This window comes from Cebus imitator, unplaced genomic scaffold (assembly GCF_001604975.1).
Source record: "Cebus imitator isolate Cc_AM_T3 unplaced genomic scaffold, Cebus_imitator-1.0 Scaffold391, whole genome shotgun sequence".
In the NCBI taxonomy this organism is placed as follows: domain Eukaryota; kingdom Metazoa; phylum Chordata; class Mammalia; order Primates; family Cebidae; genus Cebus; species Cebus imitator.
Genome location: NW_016107706.1, coordinates 2,676,226 through 2,693,120, shown reverse-complemented (window position 1 = coordinate 2,693,120; position 16,895 = coordinate 2,676,226). Strand labels below are relative to the sequence as shown.

Sequence of the window (16,895 nt, the reverse complement as noted above, 5' to 3'; positions counted from 1 at the left end):
TTTTTTCCGATATTATGTATGCAGCTTTGAATATTTTGCAGGTCTCCTGGTAGAAATGTATACATTTCTATTAGGCATGTTCCTAGAAATGGATACTGTGTCAAAGGGTAGGTGCATGTCGAGCTTTGTTAGGAATTGTTGAGGCCGGGCGCGGTGGCCCACGCCTGTAATCCCAACACTTTGGGAGGCCAAGGTGGGCGGATCACGAAGTCAAGAGATCAAGACCATCCTGGCCAACATGGTGAAACCCCATCTCTACTAAAAATACAAAAGAATTAGCTGGGCGTGGTGGCACGCGCCTGTAGTCCCAGCTACTCGGGAGGCTGAGGCAGGAGAATTGCTTGAACCGGGAGGTGGAGGTTGCAGTGAGCTGAGGTTGCACCACTGTACTCCAGCCTGGAGCCTGGCGACAGAGTGAGACCCTGTCTCAAAAAAAAAAAAAAAAAGGAATTGATGAATAGTTTTCCCAGTGGTTTTAATGGTTTACACTCTCACCAGCAGTGTATGAAGTTTCTAGTCACTCTGTATCCTTGGCAGCATTTGGCATTTTCAGTCTTTTTGGTTTTAGCCTTCTGGTTGGTATGAAGTTGAACTTCTCTGATAACTAACATAGTTGAGCACCTTTCATGCATTTATTGGCCATCTGGCTATCTTCTTTCATGAAGTATCTATGCAAGTCTTTGGCCTGTTACTCTATTGACTTGTCTGTATTTTTCTTGTTAATCAATAAGGAGTTTTAAAAAAGATTTTGGATAGGAACCTTCGGTTGGTTGTATATGTTCCCACCCATCCATCTCAGTCCCCCGAGGAGGTGCAACTAACAGTGTGCACTGTCACACCTGCACAGTTTTTTGTATTTTTTTCTGAAGATGGGATTTGCCATGTCACCCAGGCTGGTCTGGAGTTCCCGGGCTCAAGCAATCACCCACCTCGGCCTCTCAAAATGTTGAGATTACAGGCAGGAGCCACCACACTCAGCCTCCTTAAGCTTTAAGGGCCTGGGGAAGATCTCAGGTTTCACTGTAGGACCTCTCCCCCAAGCCCACATGGCCAAGTATAATAATACGATTTTCAAAGTGAGCGCTCAGACAGCCCACCCGTGGCTAATACTTAGCCATCTGCCTCCTATTTTCTTATCCTAGGTTGCGACAGAATGCCTTTTTCTCTTGCTGCAGGGTCCTTGTGGGTGCACCAAAGGCAGATTCCAAATACAGCACCTCAGTGAAGTCCCCTGGGGCTGTGTTTAAGTGCCGTGTTCACACCAACCCTGACCGGAGATGCACCGAACTGGACATGGCGAGAGGTGGGTGAATGTTAGTTACTGCTGCGGTGGAAATGCGCCTGTACTCTTATGCCTTACTCTTTTTCTTCCCAGGATGGCCTGATCGTTCACCCGCTCATCCATCCTTCCCTCCTTCGCTCCCTCCCTCCCTCCCTGTCTCCCTCTCTCCAGCAAACAAGTATTGAGTACCAAATAGTTATTACGCACTGGGATACACCAGTAAACAACAAGGATCCTGCCATCCTGAGCCTCAGAAGTTAGTGGACAAAAGAGTAACTGAGTGAGAAAAGACCAGAGGGAAGGCAGGGATTTGATTCAGTCTGGATCGGAGGATCAGGAAAGGTCTGGGACCTTTCGACATGATTAGAAGGATGTGTAGTCATCAGCTGGGCAGGAGCAGGAAGCACAACCTCTAAGCAGAGGTGCCATTTGGAAGCACAGAGCGAGGTGGTGCAGCTGGAGAGGGAGCTGGGTTGGTGGGGCACAGCAGGGCGGCAAGGCAGGCTGGGGCCAGGCTACGCGGGGCTTAGCAGGCCAGGGCCAGGTACTGGAATTGTATTCTGTGTGTGAGTGGGGAGGCTGTTGAAATCAATTTTAGGTGTTATATTTTAACTAGGAAAGATATGATCAGATGGATGTTTTTAAAAGCTCACTTTGGGCTGGGTGTAGCGGCTCATGCCTGTAGTCCCAGCACTTTGGGTGACTGAGGTGGACAGATTGCTTGAGCCCAGAAATTCGAGACCAGCCTGGGCAACATGGTGAAAGCCCATCTCTACTAAAAATACAAATATTAGCTGAATGTGGTATGTGCTGTAGTCCCAGCTATTCAGGAGGCTGAGGCAGTAGGATCACTTGAGCCCAGGAGATTGAGGATGCAGTGAGGTGAGATTGCACCACTGTACTCCAGCCTGGGTGACAGAGCTGAGAATTCTGTCTCCAAAAACATAAAAATAAAATAAAATAAAAGCTCACATTGATCTAGTGAGAAATAAAACATCTTTGGAGTCAGTTGGTTCTGACTGGGTTCAAAGCGCAGCTGGGACGAGGATGGTCTTAAGAAGATTAAATCACATAATCCAGGTGAGTTCACAGAACTGTGCCGGACACATCAGTACAAAGGAACTATTTTGTTATAATCATCACTACAAGCATTGCTTTCTCCAAAGTCTTTTTGCATCAAGATTTTCTAATTTGGGCCGGGCGCGGTGGCTCAAGCCTGTAATCCCAGCACTTTGGGAGGCCGAGGCGGGTGGATCACGAGGTCAAGAGATCGAGACCATCCTGGTCAACATGGTGAAACCCCGTCTCTACTAAAAATACAAAAACATTAGCTGGGCATGGTGGTGCGTGCCTGTAATCCCAGCTACTCAGGAGGCTGAGGCAGGAGAATTGCCTGAACCCAGGAGGCGGAGGTTGCGGTGAGCCGAGATCGCGCCATTGCACTCCAGCCTGGGTAACATGAGTGAAACTCCGTCTCAAAAAAAAAAAAAAAAAAGATTTTCTAATTTGTTTGTTAGTTTGTTTTTTTGGAGACAGAGTCTCACTCTGTCACCCGGGCTAGAGTGCAATGGCGCAATCTCTGTTCACTACAACCTCTGCCTTCCAGGTTCAAGTGATTCTTCTGCCTCAGCCTCCTGAGTAGCTGGGATTACAGGTGGCATATGTCATCACCCTTGGCTAATTTTTGTGTTTTTAGTAGAGACGGGGTTTCGCTGCATTGGCCAGGCTGGTCTCAAACTCCTGGCCTCCAGTGAACCACCCACTGTGGTCTCCCAAAGGGCTGGGATTACAGGCATGAGCCACCATGCCCAGCCAAGATCTTCTAATTATTTTTTAAATAAAGAGTTATTGTGATTTTCTTTAGCAGAAAAAAAAGGTTTATGAACTGTTTGTTACTGGTGCATAACAAATTAAGAAACTTGCTTCAGAACATAAATCAAGGCCCTGCCTTTTTCCTTGAGAAAACCTTGCCATGTGGTTGGGTGCAGTGGCTCATGCCTATAATCCCGGCACTTTGGGAGGTTGGGGTGGGTGGATCACTTGAGGTCAGGAGTTTGAGACCAGCCTAGGCAACATGGTGAAACCCCATCTCTACTGAAAATACAAAAATTAGTGGGATGTGGTGGTGCACGCCTGCAGTCCCAACCACTTGGGAGGCTGAGGTAGGAAAATTGTTTGAACCTGGGAGGCAGAGGTTGCAGTGAGCCGAGATTGTGCCACTGCGCTCCAGCCTGGACAACAGAGAGAAACTCTGTCTCAAAAAAACAAAAACCAAAACCCAGTTATCTGGATTAAACAGTGCAGTACATTGTGATGGAGCTGATTTACATTTTGTGGAAAGTTCCTTATTTCCTCATGGGTAATAATATGGGGGCTGTGGACCACCCTTTGAAAAACAGCCAGCAGAACATCACTCCTCACCCAAGCCTGGCTCTCCTCCTTTGCTTCCAGGGAAGACTCGGGGCACGTCCTGTGGAAAGACCTGCCAGGAAGACCGCGATGATGAGTGGATGGGGGTGAGCCTGGCCCGGCAGCCCCAGGCCGATGGCCGCGTGTTGGTGAGTCCTCCTGGGGCTACCATGGGAAGGGGGTGGCGCTCAGAATGGTCTGTTAGGAAGGCTGGATGGCATGGTGACAAGTACATGGCTTTGCGTTTGCTTATTCTGGACTACTGCTTAGACAAATGGCTTATCTTCTTATTTTCTTTATCTGTCAAATGTGAATAATGTCTGTCTCAAAGTGCTGAGATGTGGCTATTGAAAAATAAAACACATGTGAAAAGTGCTTTGTATATCTAATTCATTACATAGGTATTTGTGTGTGTGTGTGTGTGTGTGTGTGTGTGTGTGTGTATTGGGGTATAATTTACCTACAGTACACAAATCTTAAGATTATAGTCTTGATTTTCACAATTGTACACACCTGTGTAACCATATGCCCACCAAGATATAGAATATTTCCATCATCCCAAAAGTCTTCTAAGTCCCTTTCCAGCTGACTCCTCCCACCTGAGAAAACCACTACGTACTGTGATTTGTATTACACATTACTTTTGCTTTTTCTAGAACTTCGTATGAATGGAATCCTACAGTGTGTGCTCTTTTATATAAGGCTTCTTTCACTCAAAATAATATTTTCTGAAATTAATCCATGTTATGTATCAGTAGTTCATCCCTGTTTATCTCTACATAATGCTACATTTTATGAAATAAATGTTATTTCTAACTAGTCATTTATTGGACCTCCAAAGTGCCTGTGATGTATTCTGATCCATAGGTGCTTTGAGGGACATAAAAAGGAAAGTCTTTGCCTTTGAGGCCCCCGAGATCCTGGAGTTGTGCTGTGTGGTAGGGTAGCCACCAGCCCTGTGTAGTTATTTAAACTTCAATTTATCCAAATTAAACTAGAGATTGTTTTTTAGTCATATTAGCCGCATTTGAATTGCTCAGTACTCACAGATGGCTACTGGCTACTCTATTGGAAAGCATGGAGAGAGTATTTTCATCATCGCAGTAAGTCGTGTTGGACTCAGCACAAAAGGAACTTCTAACTGCTGCAGAGGTTTTGTTTTTGTCAAGTTTTCCATTTTTCTTTTAAAGTTTTCTACGAGGTCTAACACTAAAGCGCTTAACATGCCCAGCTGTGAGTGGCCAGGCTGGTGGGTTTCACACACCTATACTTAGGCATCCCCGTTGGCAGCGCCGCAGAAGGACCCCTGGACACTTTCCCAGTCAGCTCCTCTGCCCGTGCTGAGAGAACTGCTGTTTTGACTTCATAGGCTTTCTCTTGCCCTTGACTTTTATCAGAAGCTGTATGAAGGTTCTTATTATAAAAGCATAAGATCAAGAAGGGAGAGTAATACCAGCTGCCGCTGATGGAGGGCTCCCTTTGGGTCACATGCTACAGAGCTGAGGGGTTCCTGTGTATTTTATCCCAGGGGAAACAGGTTTTCCTTAAGGATCTAGGCAAAGTGTTTTTGTCCCCTCTCTCAAGGAGCCCACTTTTGTTAAACTTCTTCATGGCAGAAGCTGTTAATCCGAATTTTATCCTCAGCACAATTAAGCATCTCCCCCTTGTTGGGCCCCTCGGGAGAGGAGGAAGCAGCTGGATGCTGTTGCCAGCATCACTGGGGCCTCCCTCCTAGAAGCCCCTGTGGGTCCTGCAGAGGCTCCCTGAGCCCACTGTTTGCTTTGGTTTCCAGTCCTTCCATCACTGTCGTGGCCTGGCCCTGGACGCTCTCCAAACTTCCACATTCCTCCAGGCATGGTGGCCTGACCCTGACTGGACGAATGGGCCCCAGAAGGGCTGAACCCTTGTCTGCCATTCTAGGGAAAGAGAGGGACGAAGCTGACTCATCTGTAAATCAAAGGGTAGCCCAAGGTCCTGGTTCAGAACAAAGAGGAGGTGGTGGCCCAGTGGCAGCACAACACAAGATGCTCTTAAGGGTGCTGAGCCTAGAGTCAGAGTTTGCTCCTGTGAAAATATTTCCTCTCTGCAAGGAGGGGTAACCTTTCTGTGGCTGACAGCTCCTTTCTAGAGGGCAAGACAGAATTCTGTATTACTGCAGATCAGTATCACGCAGGGGTCATCTCTGGGGACAGTGAACAGCAATGAGGACCACAGGGAAGATCTGGCAAAGGAAGTGAAGCATGGAGAGCTGGAGCATTTGCGGATAATGGTGCCACGGATGGTCCAGTCTAATTAATTGCACGCAGGGCTCTTTTTAAAATGTTTTATGAAATTATTGCATCGTCCCCTCAGTAAGCCACTGTATATGGGTGCTGGGGAAAGAGGAGAATCTGACAGCATCTGCCTTCCTTGTGACTTTTGTTTTTCTAATTGTGGTCAAACACATAACATAAAACTTACCACCTTAACCATTTTGAGTGTGTAGTACAGTAGTGGTAAATGTATGCACATTGTTGTACAACAAACCTCTAAACTTTATCTTGCAAAACTTACATGCGTTGAACAGCACCTCCCCCTTTTCTCCTTCCCCTGGATCCTGGCAACAACTATTGTATTTCTGTTAAGAGTTTGAGTACTTTAGATCTCACGTAAGTGGAGTCCTGTGGTATCCATCCTTTTGTGACTAGCTTATTACATTTAGCATAATGTCCTCAACGTTCATCCATGTTGTAGCATGTACAGAACCCCTTTCCTTTTTAAAGGCAGAATAATATTTCATTGTATGAATATACCATATTTATTCAGCTATTAATGGACATTTAAGTTAGTTCTATCCTCTGGCTGTCATGACATATGCTGCTATAAACGTGTACCAATAACTCTTTGAGACCTTCTTTTCAATTCTTTTGGGTATACATCCAGAAGTAGGATTACTGGATCATACGGCACTTCTGTTTTTAATTTCTGAGAAACATCCATACTGTTTTCCCAAGTGGGGGCCCCATTCTAAATTCTCACTAACAGTGCACAAGGGTTTCAGTTGCTCCACATCCTTGCCAACATTTATTGTTTTCTGTTTTTTTTTTTAATGGGTGTGAGATAATACTTGATTGTGATTTTGGTTTGCATTTCCCTGATGATTAGTAACGTTGAGCATCGTTTCATCTGTTGTTGGTCATTTTATATCTTCTTTGGAGAAATGTTTAGGTACTTTGCTCAATTTTAAATTGGATTGTTTGGTTTTTATTGTTGTTGAGTTATCCTCATGGCTTTTTGCACACGGGCAGTCTTGCTAGGAAAGGCTGGTCCTAAGTTCCCTCTGCCCTGTCCCGCTCTGTCCTTGTCACGCCTCTTTCTTCTCCCGTGTGGGCTCTGCCTCCTCTGTGAAGCCTGTTAAGGGTTTCCTGGAATGGGCTGAGCATCTTTTGTGTCATTAGGAGCTCAACATCACCTTGTTACTTATATTGCGTGTATAATTTATTTTGTGGCCCATAGGCCCCCTTTTATGGAAGTCACTTGGGGATAGAGACCAAATCTTCTACCCACTTTTATTCTCAGCATCTGGAAGACATCTCTCTAAGGAATGGCATCTGAACGTGTGCTTGACTAATACAGGGACGGAGGGTCAATGTTAAAACAGTTAGAAACCAAATTAGTTGCCATCTTCTCTTGGTGGCTGATTCTAAGTGGTTGATGGAAACACCAGGAAAAATTCTATAAAATGTCCCTTGGAGATGACAGGCAAAAACAAGACACAGTGAGTGGCTACCTAGTTCATATTCACATTTGGAGGCCTCATAGCCATTTGCTTTTTCTTTAATGTTTCAATCCTACCTGTCAGAGCTTTCTGGGAGGCAAATATTTACCTTTAAATTAAAAATAGGAAGGATGTGTGTTGTTAAATCATTTTGAACTCTTGGGAGGTGCCTGGGGTGTAGGCAAGAGACCTGTATCGCCAAGGAGCACAATATTGGATTCCAGGGTTGGGTTTGAAGAGGGAGAGGTGGGCTGGCAATTTTGAAAGTGGTGTCTGGTGCTGATAGAAAGCTAAGAACAGATGGAGAATTTGAAGGCTGCAATGGGGCATGAAGTGTCTCAGTGACAAATGGCATTAGGTGGACCATGGACCCAGCAACTAGCTCTGGCAAGAACCAGGTTGTTAGACTGGCCTGGCGGGTTGGCCTTGGCTTAGTGCCTGCCCATCTCAGCTCCAGGTACACTGTTGCACCTCCCAGGTTTTCCCCAGGAACAAATGATACTGGATGTAAAGACAACATCAGGATTAGAGGCAAGCCCCTTCCCTTCTGACACCCCCACCCTGAGCTCCCTGTGTGTAGATGATATTTTAAGAAATGGGCGGGAAGGGGAATCACTTCTTGAAAGAACCACGGAACAGACCCTGTGTAGGCATTGACCGTTGCTCTCGGAATGTGGAGGGCAACCCAAAACGTGCAAGTCTATAGTGTCTCCTCATTATCAGACTTGCCAAGGCTCGGACAACAAATAATGCTAGATTCTTTCTGTGCAGAAGCAGTGTTCTCTGGTTCTCTTCGTCATTTCCTTTCTAAATATCAGGGCTGTCCTTATCTCTTCCACTGCTTCCATCTGTCCATTTTTTTTTTCAAAGCCACAGGGTACATTTTTGCATTTACTTCTGCTGCTCTGCTTCCTGATGGTTTTCAAAGGGAACTTTTTATTGAGCTGTAACACACACGCAGAAGAATGTACAGATCATCAGTGTACGCATCAGTAATTTTTCCTTAGGTGAACATCCTCAGAACAACATTTTCACACTCCAGAAGCCCCTTCCCAGTGCCCCCCCAGCTGCGCCCTCCTCCTCCTCCTCGGCTGGAAGCCTCCTGGGGGAGCCTTGTGGCGTCGCAGCCTTGCTGTGATTCTGCTCCCCAGCACACACCATTCTCAGCTGCCCAGCACGGTTGCAGCCATGCGCTGTGGACCTGGATGCGTGACAAAGGCTTTGGCCATCTCTATGGCAAGTATGTGAATAGGAGGGTTGGCGGGGGCTGATGTACCTTCGTGGCCAAGGCACCCGGAAAGTGCCAGTACCCACTCCCAGGAGGGAAGTGTTGTTACCACACCACAGAAAAGGCCTTTGAAATAAAGTGTTTCATTCTTTCTCTTTTTCCTTTTTTGGGAGGAAAAATAGTCCTTATAATTTGAAGTGTGTCAGATTCTAAGATTTGGAGTAGGACAAGGCCCTCCTCCCCCTTTCTTATGATTGATTGAAACCTGAGTTTGAGCGAGTCTTGCTATTTTCAGAGAATGCTCTTCTTCTCCTGTTCTTCTCTGCTTGGCCCCCATTCCTCCCTCGCAGCAGAACTCATTTGAAGAGATTGATGGAGTTACTAATGCTTTGGAGACAGTCCCTATGAATTTTTTTTTAATGTAGGAGTCAGATTGACATGTGTATATACATAATGATAATCAGGGCTAAACACAGTCTTCTCTTTCTGTAATTTATATTCAGAGACACTTTGTATTGTTTTCCTACATGAATCCTTCCTTTGGCACTTTGATCCCTGACCTCCCAGAATGCTTTTAATTTAGTATGAAATGGAATATTTGGATCTTCTAGGAAGTCTCCAAGATCACCCTTTAAATGGTTTATGGCACTTAAAAAATGACACAATACACCAGACATTAACTACAGCGAAGCCTTCCTATAAGTGCCAGCGTGCAGCTGGCTGTCAGACAGCGCCGTGATAAACATCCGCCTCTTTTTACAGCCCCTCCAACTCAGAAATACAATAAAACATGGTCAGCCCTTGAAGCCAAGGGCTTTGCTAAGTCCAAAAACTGAAATATAACTTATTTACCCACCAGTTAGATAACAATAAATGATTCAAGTTTGCGAGCCATCAGAATTGAGCCAGATCTTTAAAAACCAATTATGTAGCAGTATGGAATGATTATTTACTTAGTGATATATTTTTATAGTTCTTTGTCTCATATCATTTATCTACTTAGAAATTTGCTATTTTAGCACAAAACAGTATCAAGTGGAGGAATGAACGTGGTTTGCAGCAGAAAAAATAACAATAGATTTTTTTTTATAGTTTAATGTCATACAACAAGAGGCAGAGTGTGGGCAAGTTCAGGTTGTGAGAGTCGTTCTGAGTGTGTCCTCTTTTGCCCTTGGGCAGAGTGGCCTTGTCAAGGGCCGTGGTGGCAGCGGCTTGAAGGATGAAGAACAGAGAGCTTAGAAGGCAGTGAGCTTACCATGGCATGACCTCAGGGGAAACCAGGCCCCGAGAACCCCTCACTCACTCGATGACCTTGGGAATTCCATTCAACCTCAGCGCAGAGATTTCAGGTGGCCTGGGACCTGTGGCAAGGGGGCTGTGAAGATGGTAAAGTCACCAGACCTGCCCCAGGGGTGAGTTTTGATGGCCTGTGAAGTAGGAATGAGAAGTTTTAAGATGGAAAATGCTTCATAGTGAAACAAGAAAGACTCAGAACTCACGGATTCCGGTCCTGTTTGCACTTACTAGCTCTGCCACTGGGGCAAAGCACGCTCTGATCCACAGTGCTCTCAAACAGCAAATGGGAGCTCTAAAGACACCGTGGCCCGCCTTGTGGGCTTGCACAAGAGGTCAGAGGTAGGAAGAACACTGAATGTTATCACTTACAAAAACTGCGTTTGAAGGGGCACACCAAGATGTTAAAAACTGATTATTTTGAAAAGCAGTATTTTAAGAAAACGCATTCACTGGCCAGGGTGAAGTGAACTGAGAGCAGCAGTGAGGGGTGAATGTCGGGGAGAAGTTGGACTGGGCTGGGCAGCCGGAGTGTGCGCCTCTGAGTAAGCAGGTGGGCTCCTCATCAGCACTGTGGTGACAGACACGCATGGGGACTAGGGCTGTTGTCATGTCCAGGCAGAAGGCAGGTGCGTGCTTGGTGTGGCAGGAGGACAAGCCAGGCCTGCGTCCCGGCTGCTGGCGCTGCTCCTGTGTCTGCTGGCAGAGCTGCCCTTCCTCACGGCATCTTGCATAGCCACGTGCTGAGAGGCTCCTCTAGAAAGCTGGCCAACGTGTCCGTCCGTCCTCCTCCCCGACATGCAGAACTCCAACCCACCCCAAGGCCCTTGGCGCTCTGAACCTCTCTTCAGCTCTCCTCAGAGAGCCTTCCTTGACCTGCCTGGCAAAACCAGCCACTCCCTGGCATGGGGAACTTTCTGGTGAGATGGAAATGTTCTGTGTCTTGTTAGGGCCTTGTGACATGAGTGTGTACGTTTGTCAAAGCTCATTACATGGTACGTTTGAGATTTGTGCATTTTGCTGTATTTAAGTTTACGTCAAACAAAGAACCCCCCCCCCACACACATTTACTGCTAGTTAATGAGACGCATGCAGAAGTGTTTCTGTAGGTAGAAACATGGTTGAGTATCAGCAGTCCCTCCCTTCCCTGCTCCCTCCACGTCGGCTCACTCCCTTGGGCCCGTCAGCCCTGAAGCCGCCCCTCACCCATCTGCACTGCCCCTCTGGTCCAGACCTGCACCGTCTCTCACCTGGTGCTCCTTTGCACCCTTCCCTCCTGTGGTCTCCACCGGGCAGCCAGATCTTCCCAAACTGTCACTTGGATCACGCTTCTCACCTGTGTGAGACCCTCCCCTGCTTCCCATTGCAGGTCTCCTGAAGTCACAGCCATTCCCATGTCCCCTGTGGTTTGGCTTTGGCCCCTTCTTTGACCCTATCTCCCTCCCTGCATGGTCGCTCCAGACCGGCCTTTCTCTTGAGCCTCTGAGCCTTTCTCACAGTGTGTCCTTTGCATTCTGCTGTCCTTTGAATCCTCCCGGAGCTCTCTTCCTGTGTGCTCAGTGTGGTTAGCTCTTCCTCATGCCTCAGGCCTTCCCCACTGCCAGTGGAAACGATCCTTCCACCCCCAGCTTCTCTATTCTGTAACCCTGTTTCTTTCCTTCGCAGTGCGCAGCACTAGCGACAGTCCTCATTTGGTGATCTATTTGTTTATTTCCTATCTCCTAGTTAGACTCCAGGGCTCGTTCCTGTTCGTGCAGTTTTCTGATGCCCATAGCAGTGCCTGGTATGAAGGTGTGGCTTCCTGGCTCCTCTGCTCCTCTCTCCTCCCACAGAAAGCAACACCGGGCACTGCCAGGAGTCAGCTTTGTGACCTTTTGGGGCCAACTTTCCTGCTCTCAGCTGCTCTCTATCCCTTTAGGCCTGTGCCCATCGCTGGAAGAACATCTTCTATGAAACTGACCACATCCTGCCGCATGGCTTCTGCTACGTCATCCCCTCCAACCTCCAGGCCAAAGGCAGGACGCTGATCCCTTGCTATGAAGGTAAGCATGGATTGATTGTCCTCATTCCCCTGCAAACCTCATGCCCTAAGCCCACCTCCCCACCTTTCTGCACCACCAGCTGCACATTTCCCCGGCTTTCCACATGCTTATGAGAGGGCAGCACCGTTTGCTCCCAGATGATCTCCTGATGCCCAAGGCCCTGCCCAGAGAAGAGGCAGGTGCAGAGAGGGTGGCAGTTCCAGGCCTTTCCAACCCTATCCTGACTTGGCCGCAGAGCCCACGGTGCCTACCAAGCTTTATGAAGTCTCAGGGACTGAAATTTACCAAGCCTCATCCCAGTGACCTAACAGCTGCCTTGGCTTTTTGGTAATGCCAGGTGCTGTGTTGCCTTGTGAAACTTACCTTCTCTCTTTGGACCTCAGTTTCCTTGTCTGAAAATTCAGTGGTTGGCCCAGGTGATCTCTAGAGCCCCAGGCAGCTCCCATCAGTCATTAGGCTCCCACACAGCTCCTGGCTGCACTGTGGGCAGATGTCCTGAGGCGGCGGGGAGAGGAGACTCAGGATTCCTAAAGCAACAGCTGGACCGAAACTTAACACTCCGAACACTCAGCATTTCGTGACATTCGAGGTCTGACTTTCCTTCCCACGTGGTCCTGCATCCTGAATGCGGTTTTAAGAGCTCCTTGCCAAGGGGCACTAGGAAGGAAAATGTACCCTCTCAGACTTAGAACCTCCAAATGCCTGGGAATCGAGGACAATCACTAATAGTGGTTGAGCCGACCACTGTTGAGCCCAGTCGAATCTGAGCTTTAAGCATCCAGAAAACATGGTTATTTTCTTCAGTTTTATAGCTTGTAGTCTCAACTTTTCTCAGCCTAATTTCGGGTGAGCTGGAACCTGCTCCTTCTCTAAACGCTGGACTCTTTCTTAATTCTCCTCCTGTTTTATTTGGACAGAAGTCTCACTGGTTTGTGTCCACATTGCCTTTGGGCCTCCCTGGGTTTTCCTAGGTTTCAAATTTTGTGGCCACTAAAGAGGACTCATGAGAAACACTGTATGGCCCCTGGGACCCTTCTGGGGACTCAGCTGACCCAGGAAGGGTACTCTGGGAAATGTCTCCCCCAGAAGAGCAAGCAGCATCCCTGCGGGAGGCACAAACCCTCTCTCCTGTAGAGAGAGTGAGCCTTCTTTTGTTTTTCCTTTTTCCTCTGTATCAGCATTTGATCAGCTCTGGCCATGTGGGGGAATGAAACTCTGGCCCTGTTTATATCTGTATTGTCCCCGACAGAAGAAAAACAAACTTCTTCTAACAAATAGATGTTGGTGTAATCAGTCACGAGTGGAGGGATTGTTGATGTCAGATGCACAAAACTGAGTCAAGACTGGGTTTCTGCTGCCCAGTTTACTCCTCCTCCTCCCCAAGGAAGAAAAAGGAAAAGCCTCTGGAACAGCTGCTGGGGGAGCTTTTCAGGCTGGGAAGGAGCGAGGGGCTCCGCAGGGTGATGGAGGCAGTGATTGTTGGATCGCACTGGTAATGCGTAGGACCAGTACTTCGGTTTTCTCAGAAGATGACATGTCGTGACAGGAATGCATGGCTGTCCCCAGTGATGATTCTGCATACACCACAAGTGCAAGGATGGCCTTCCGAAGAGGGAGCAGAGCCAATGGCCACGTGTACGCGGTGTGCCGTGGCTCACGCATCTGCGTTACTTTCTATTACGCAGCTGTGGGTCATCAGTAGGCCAGTGTTGATCTGAGGTCTTTACACATTCTCTCATCTAATCTTCCCAGAAGCCATGAAAAATGTTTTGTTTTCTTTTGTTCTTGGGTCTGATTACAGGTAGTTTATTTTGAAAATTGTTCTAGCGGACACCAGTGAGACAGGGGGAAGTGAGAATGGGAAGGAGACCCATTGAAGATGTGCTCCTCAGCACGTTACCTGGGTGAGCGGGGCAGTCTCTGGGGAGCACACAGCTAGAGTCCTCCTGCCTGAGGCCTAGGGGAAGGGCCTCCTCCATCTGGCATCCTGTCCTGCCATGTGTGTGTGCTGGGAAAGCCTCCAGGGCAGAGGTGCGGGTGCTGGCAGGTGGCAGTCAGGCCGCATTACGGGAATGGTGGTAGGAGCTGGGGGGAGGCAGGGGGAGGCCCAAAGGCCAGCTTCTGGTGTCGCCATTCTCCTGTGACAGAGGAGCCCGCGGAGACTCAGAGCGTACGTGAATTGCCCCAGGTTCACTCAAACGGTAAATGGTGGAGCAGGGTTTTGAAGCTGGCCTGTCTGACTCAACAGGCCATTTTGTGTCCTGGTAATTAATGGTAATTTCTGTTAGTTTATGTTTCAGCATTTCTAATTTAAGTGAGAAGTAAAAGCTAGTCAACAACCCTCACAAAACAAGAAAGGGTGACTGAACTATCCCAAAATACAATGAGGAGGCGAGGCCGTGTGAGCATTTTGGATGTCAGTGCCGTCCAGCCAGGCCTGCTTGCGTTCTCCTTCCTCTCTGCCGGCTGCTCTGACGCTTGGCAGGACTTGCTCGGAGCGCGCCAGTCCATTGAGCTGAGGCGGTGGTGGCCATGGTGGCGGCGGCAGCAGCAGCCAGGCGTCAGGCTCCCTGCAAGGACCCTCCAGGCGCCCCTCCCTCACAGGAGTGTGTGAGCTCCAGCCTAGGCCTCACTGGGCTCCTGTGTTTCTGCCACCCGCTGGGTGCTTCTGACCATGCAGCAGGTCTCACACGGCTCATGAGTCCCAGAGAAGAGATACACAGAACAGAGCCGACCTGAACCTGTAGCCAGAGCCCCACCAGATCAGTGAAACCCCAGCCAATCTGTGGCTGTATGAGTGAGAATTATGTGCCTGTTCTTGTTTGCCGTGGAGGTTTTGTGATTGTTATGCAGTAATAGCTGGCTGATACAGGGCTCATCTCAGGAACCCAAATTCCTCATGTAGCAGTGGCTGTAGGGTGGGCTCAGGCCTCCAGGATCATTCTTTGCTTTAATTGTTCCTGGACTTAATGACCGCTAAATGGATACAGTGAAGAAATTAGCAAAATGATTCGGCCCCTGCCCAATCTTCCTTCCCCATGGGTGCACACACACTTCCATGTGCCAACCCATTCATAGGCCCAGGGTAGGGAATAAGGGATGGACGGGTCTGGCATATTGATTATTGGGGTGTGAGAGCAGCCCCTTAGAAAAATGGGGGACTAACCTGAACGTTTCTGTAGTTCTTGGCCCTGCAAGAGGAAAGGAGTGGAAGATGCTGAGTTTTCTGTAGAAGGCTGGAGTGGATGTGTGGGAGTGGGAGGCTCTTGTCTGTGTTCTGCTGGCTTTAGGAATCTCTACCTCCCTGCTTTGTGGTTTAAACTAGACCTACTTTGGCTTTTAAGGCAACCAGTATTTTCTCAATGTGGAAAAACTCAGTGATGCAAGCTCTCTGTTCCAGGTAGGGGGTCGCACTGCGGCGAAGGACAAGGGGAGGGCTTTAGAGCTTGACAGGAACTTTCAGAACCACCTAGAGCAGCCTCCTGTCTTTCGTGAGGTCCAGAGAGGTGATGGCCTGAGTTTTTCTTTCTAATCTGTTATTGACATGCTACACCACGGAGAGGCCAGGTAGCTTGGTGGCCAATGCACAGACTCTGGACCCGGACTGCCAAAGTTCAAATCCCGGCTCTGCCGCTTCCTCTATTAACAGTGTAATCTCAGATGGATTATTTAAGTTCTCTGTGCCTAACCTACCTCCAGGGTCTGTGAAGAGGACTAAATGAGTTAACGCTTCTAAGTCCTTAAAACAATGTCGGGTATATACTTGCTAATATACTATATGCTAAGCATACACACACACACACACACACACATTCTAATATGCCATGTACAACATACTGTATTCTGAGCAAGTGTTTGTTAATCATCATAGGATGACTTGTGAACCGGGAATAGAGTCCACTTAATCTTAAGTACTTGTTAGTCGCCAGATAGACAAAACCCAAGTGATACAGTTCCAGCTACCAAGAAATTCCCCATCTACAGGAGAAAACAGAGAGGGGACATGGGGTTTTAAAAGTGGGGGGGCTTTGTGGAGACAGAATTTCCTTCCAGTGTGCGGACTACTGGAGATTATCCCCAAGGGCTTGAGCTGCATCCAAGTGCAAGGTGGAATGATTTCATTTTATAATTGGAAAAACTGGAACCCACTTAAAGTCTGTAGGCTGTTGAGACTGTGGAAGAGAGGGATGGTGGAAATTGGAGATTGGTCGTGGTGGTGGCCACATGGCTGCTTCTAAACCCACTTCCTGTGGGATGGTGGAAAGACTGTGGGAGGGGCTGTGGGTTGAGGCCGGCTCTGCCATGCTTCTGCCTCTGTGGCCTCAGGCCTGTCACTTGGCCTCTCAGTGAGAGTCGACGCTGTGAGGCCTCCTTGCATTGATGCCTCCACTGCTGCGATGCCTCCACTGTAGAACTCTTTGGTTACAGTGAGGAGCTCCTGAGAAAACTGGGGTGAAAGTGCTCAGCAAGGCCACCCATTGTTCTGTAATTGTGGCCTCATTGTAAGTCTCCATATGGGCCAGCTGTGCTCCCTTTAGAACATTGGAAAGTCGGTTTGGTTGCAGAAACTCTAAATACGTGGGCATCATTTCAAAATGTCTCAAGCTTTTGAATTCTAAAAAAATTGGTCTTGGTTTGGCACTAGGACATGGCTTCTCAGGTGCTTCCTGTTTCTGGTTGAATGGGAGAAGCTACCAGCATGTCCTGTTGGCACCAGCAACTGTAGAGGAAATGGGAAATAGACATGAATTTGGGACATAAACTCATGGAACACATCCTTCGGTCGGTTCGGTTTGAGTTGATTTCATGTGAGAGCATCGTTACTACCACACGTTGTTTGGTTTTATCAGAACATGAGAAAATGAGAGCTTTGGTGGGACACTG

The 16,895-nt window shown here is 47.9% G+C and overlaps 1 protein-coding gene across 3 annotated transcripts in view; it reads left to right on the top strand.

Moving 5' to 3' along the window:
- The window catches only part of ITGA9 (integrin subunit alpha 9), a 368,469-nt gene that overhangs the window by 17,071 nt on the left and 334,503 nt on the right, over window positions 1–16,895 (top strand). For 2 of the 3 annotated variants that reach the window (XM_017508435.1, XM_017508439.2), the window contains exons 2-4: window positions 1,176–1,303; window positions 3,734–3,840; window positions 11,888–12,011. In XM_017508435.1, coding sequence (XP_017363924.1) covers window positions 1,176–1,303; window positions 3,734–3,840; window positions 11,888–12,011 — 359 coding nt within the window. Of the gene's footprint in view, window positions 1–1,175; window positions 1,304–3,733; window positions 3,841–11,887; window positions 12,012–16,895 lie in introns of those variants that run through there. The other variant, XM_017508440.2, reaches the window with a different exon arrangement.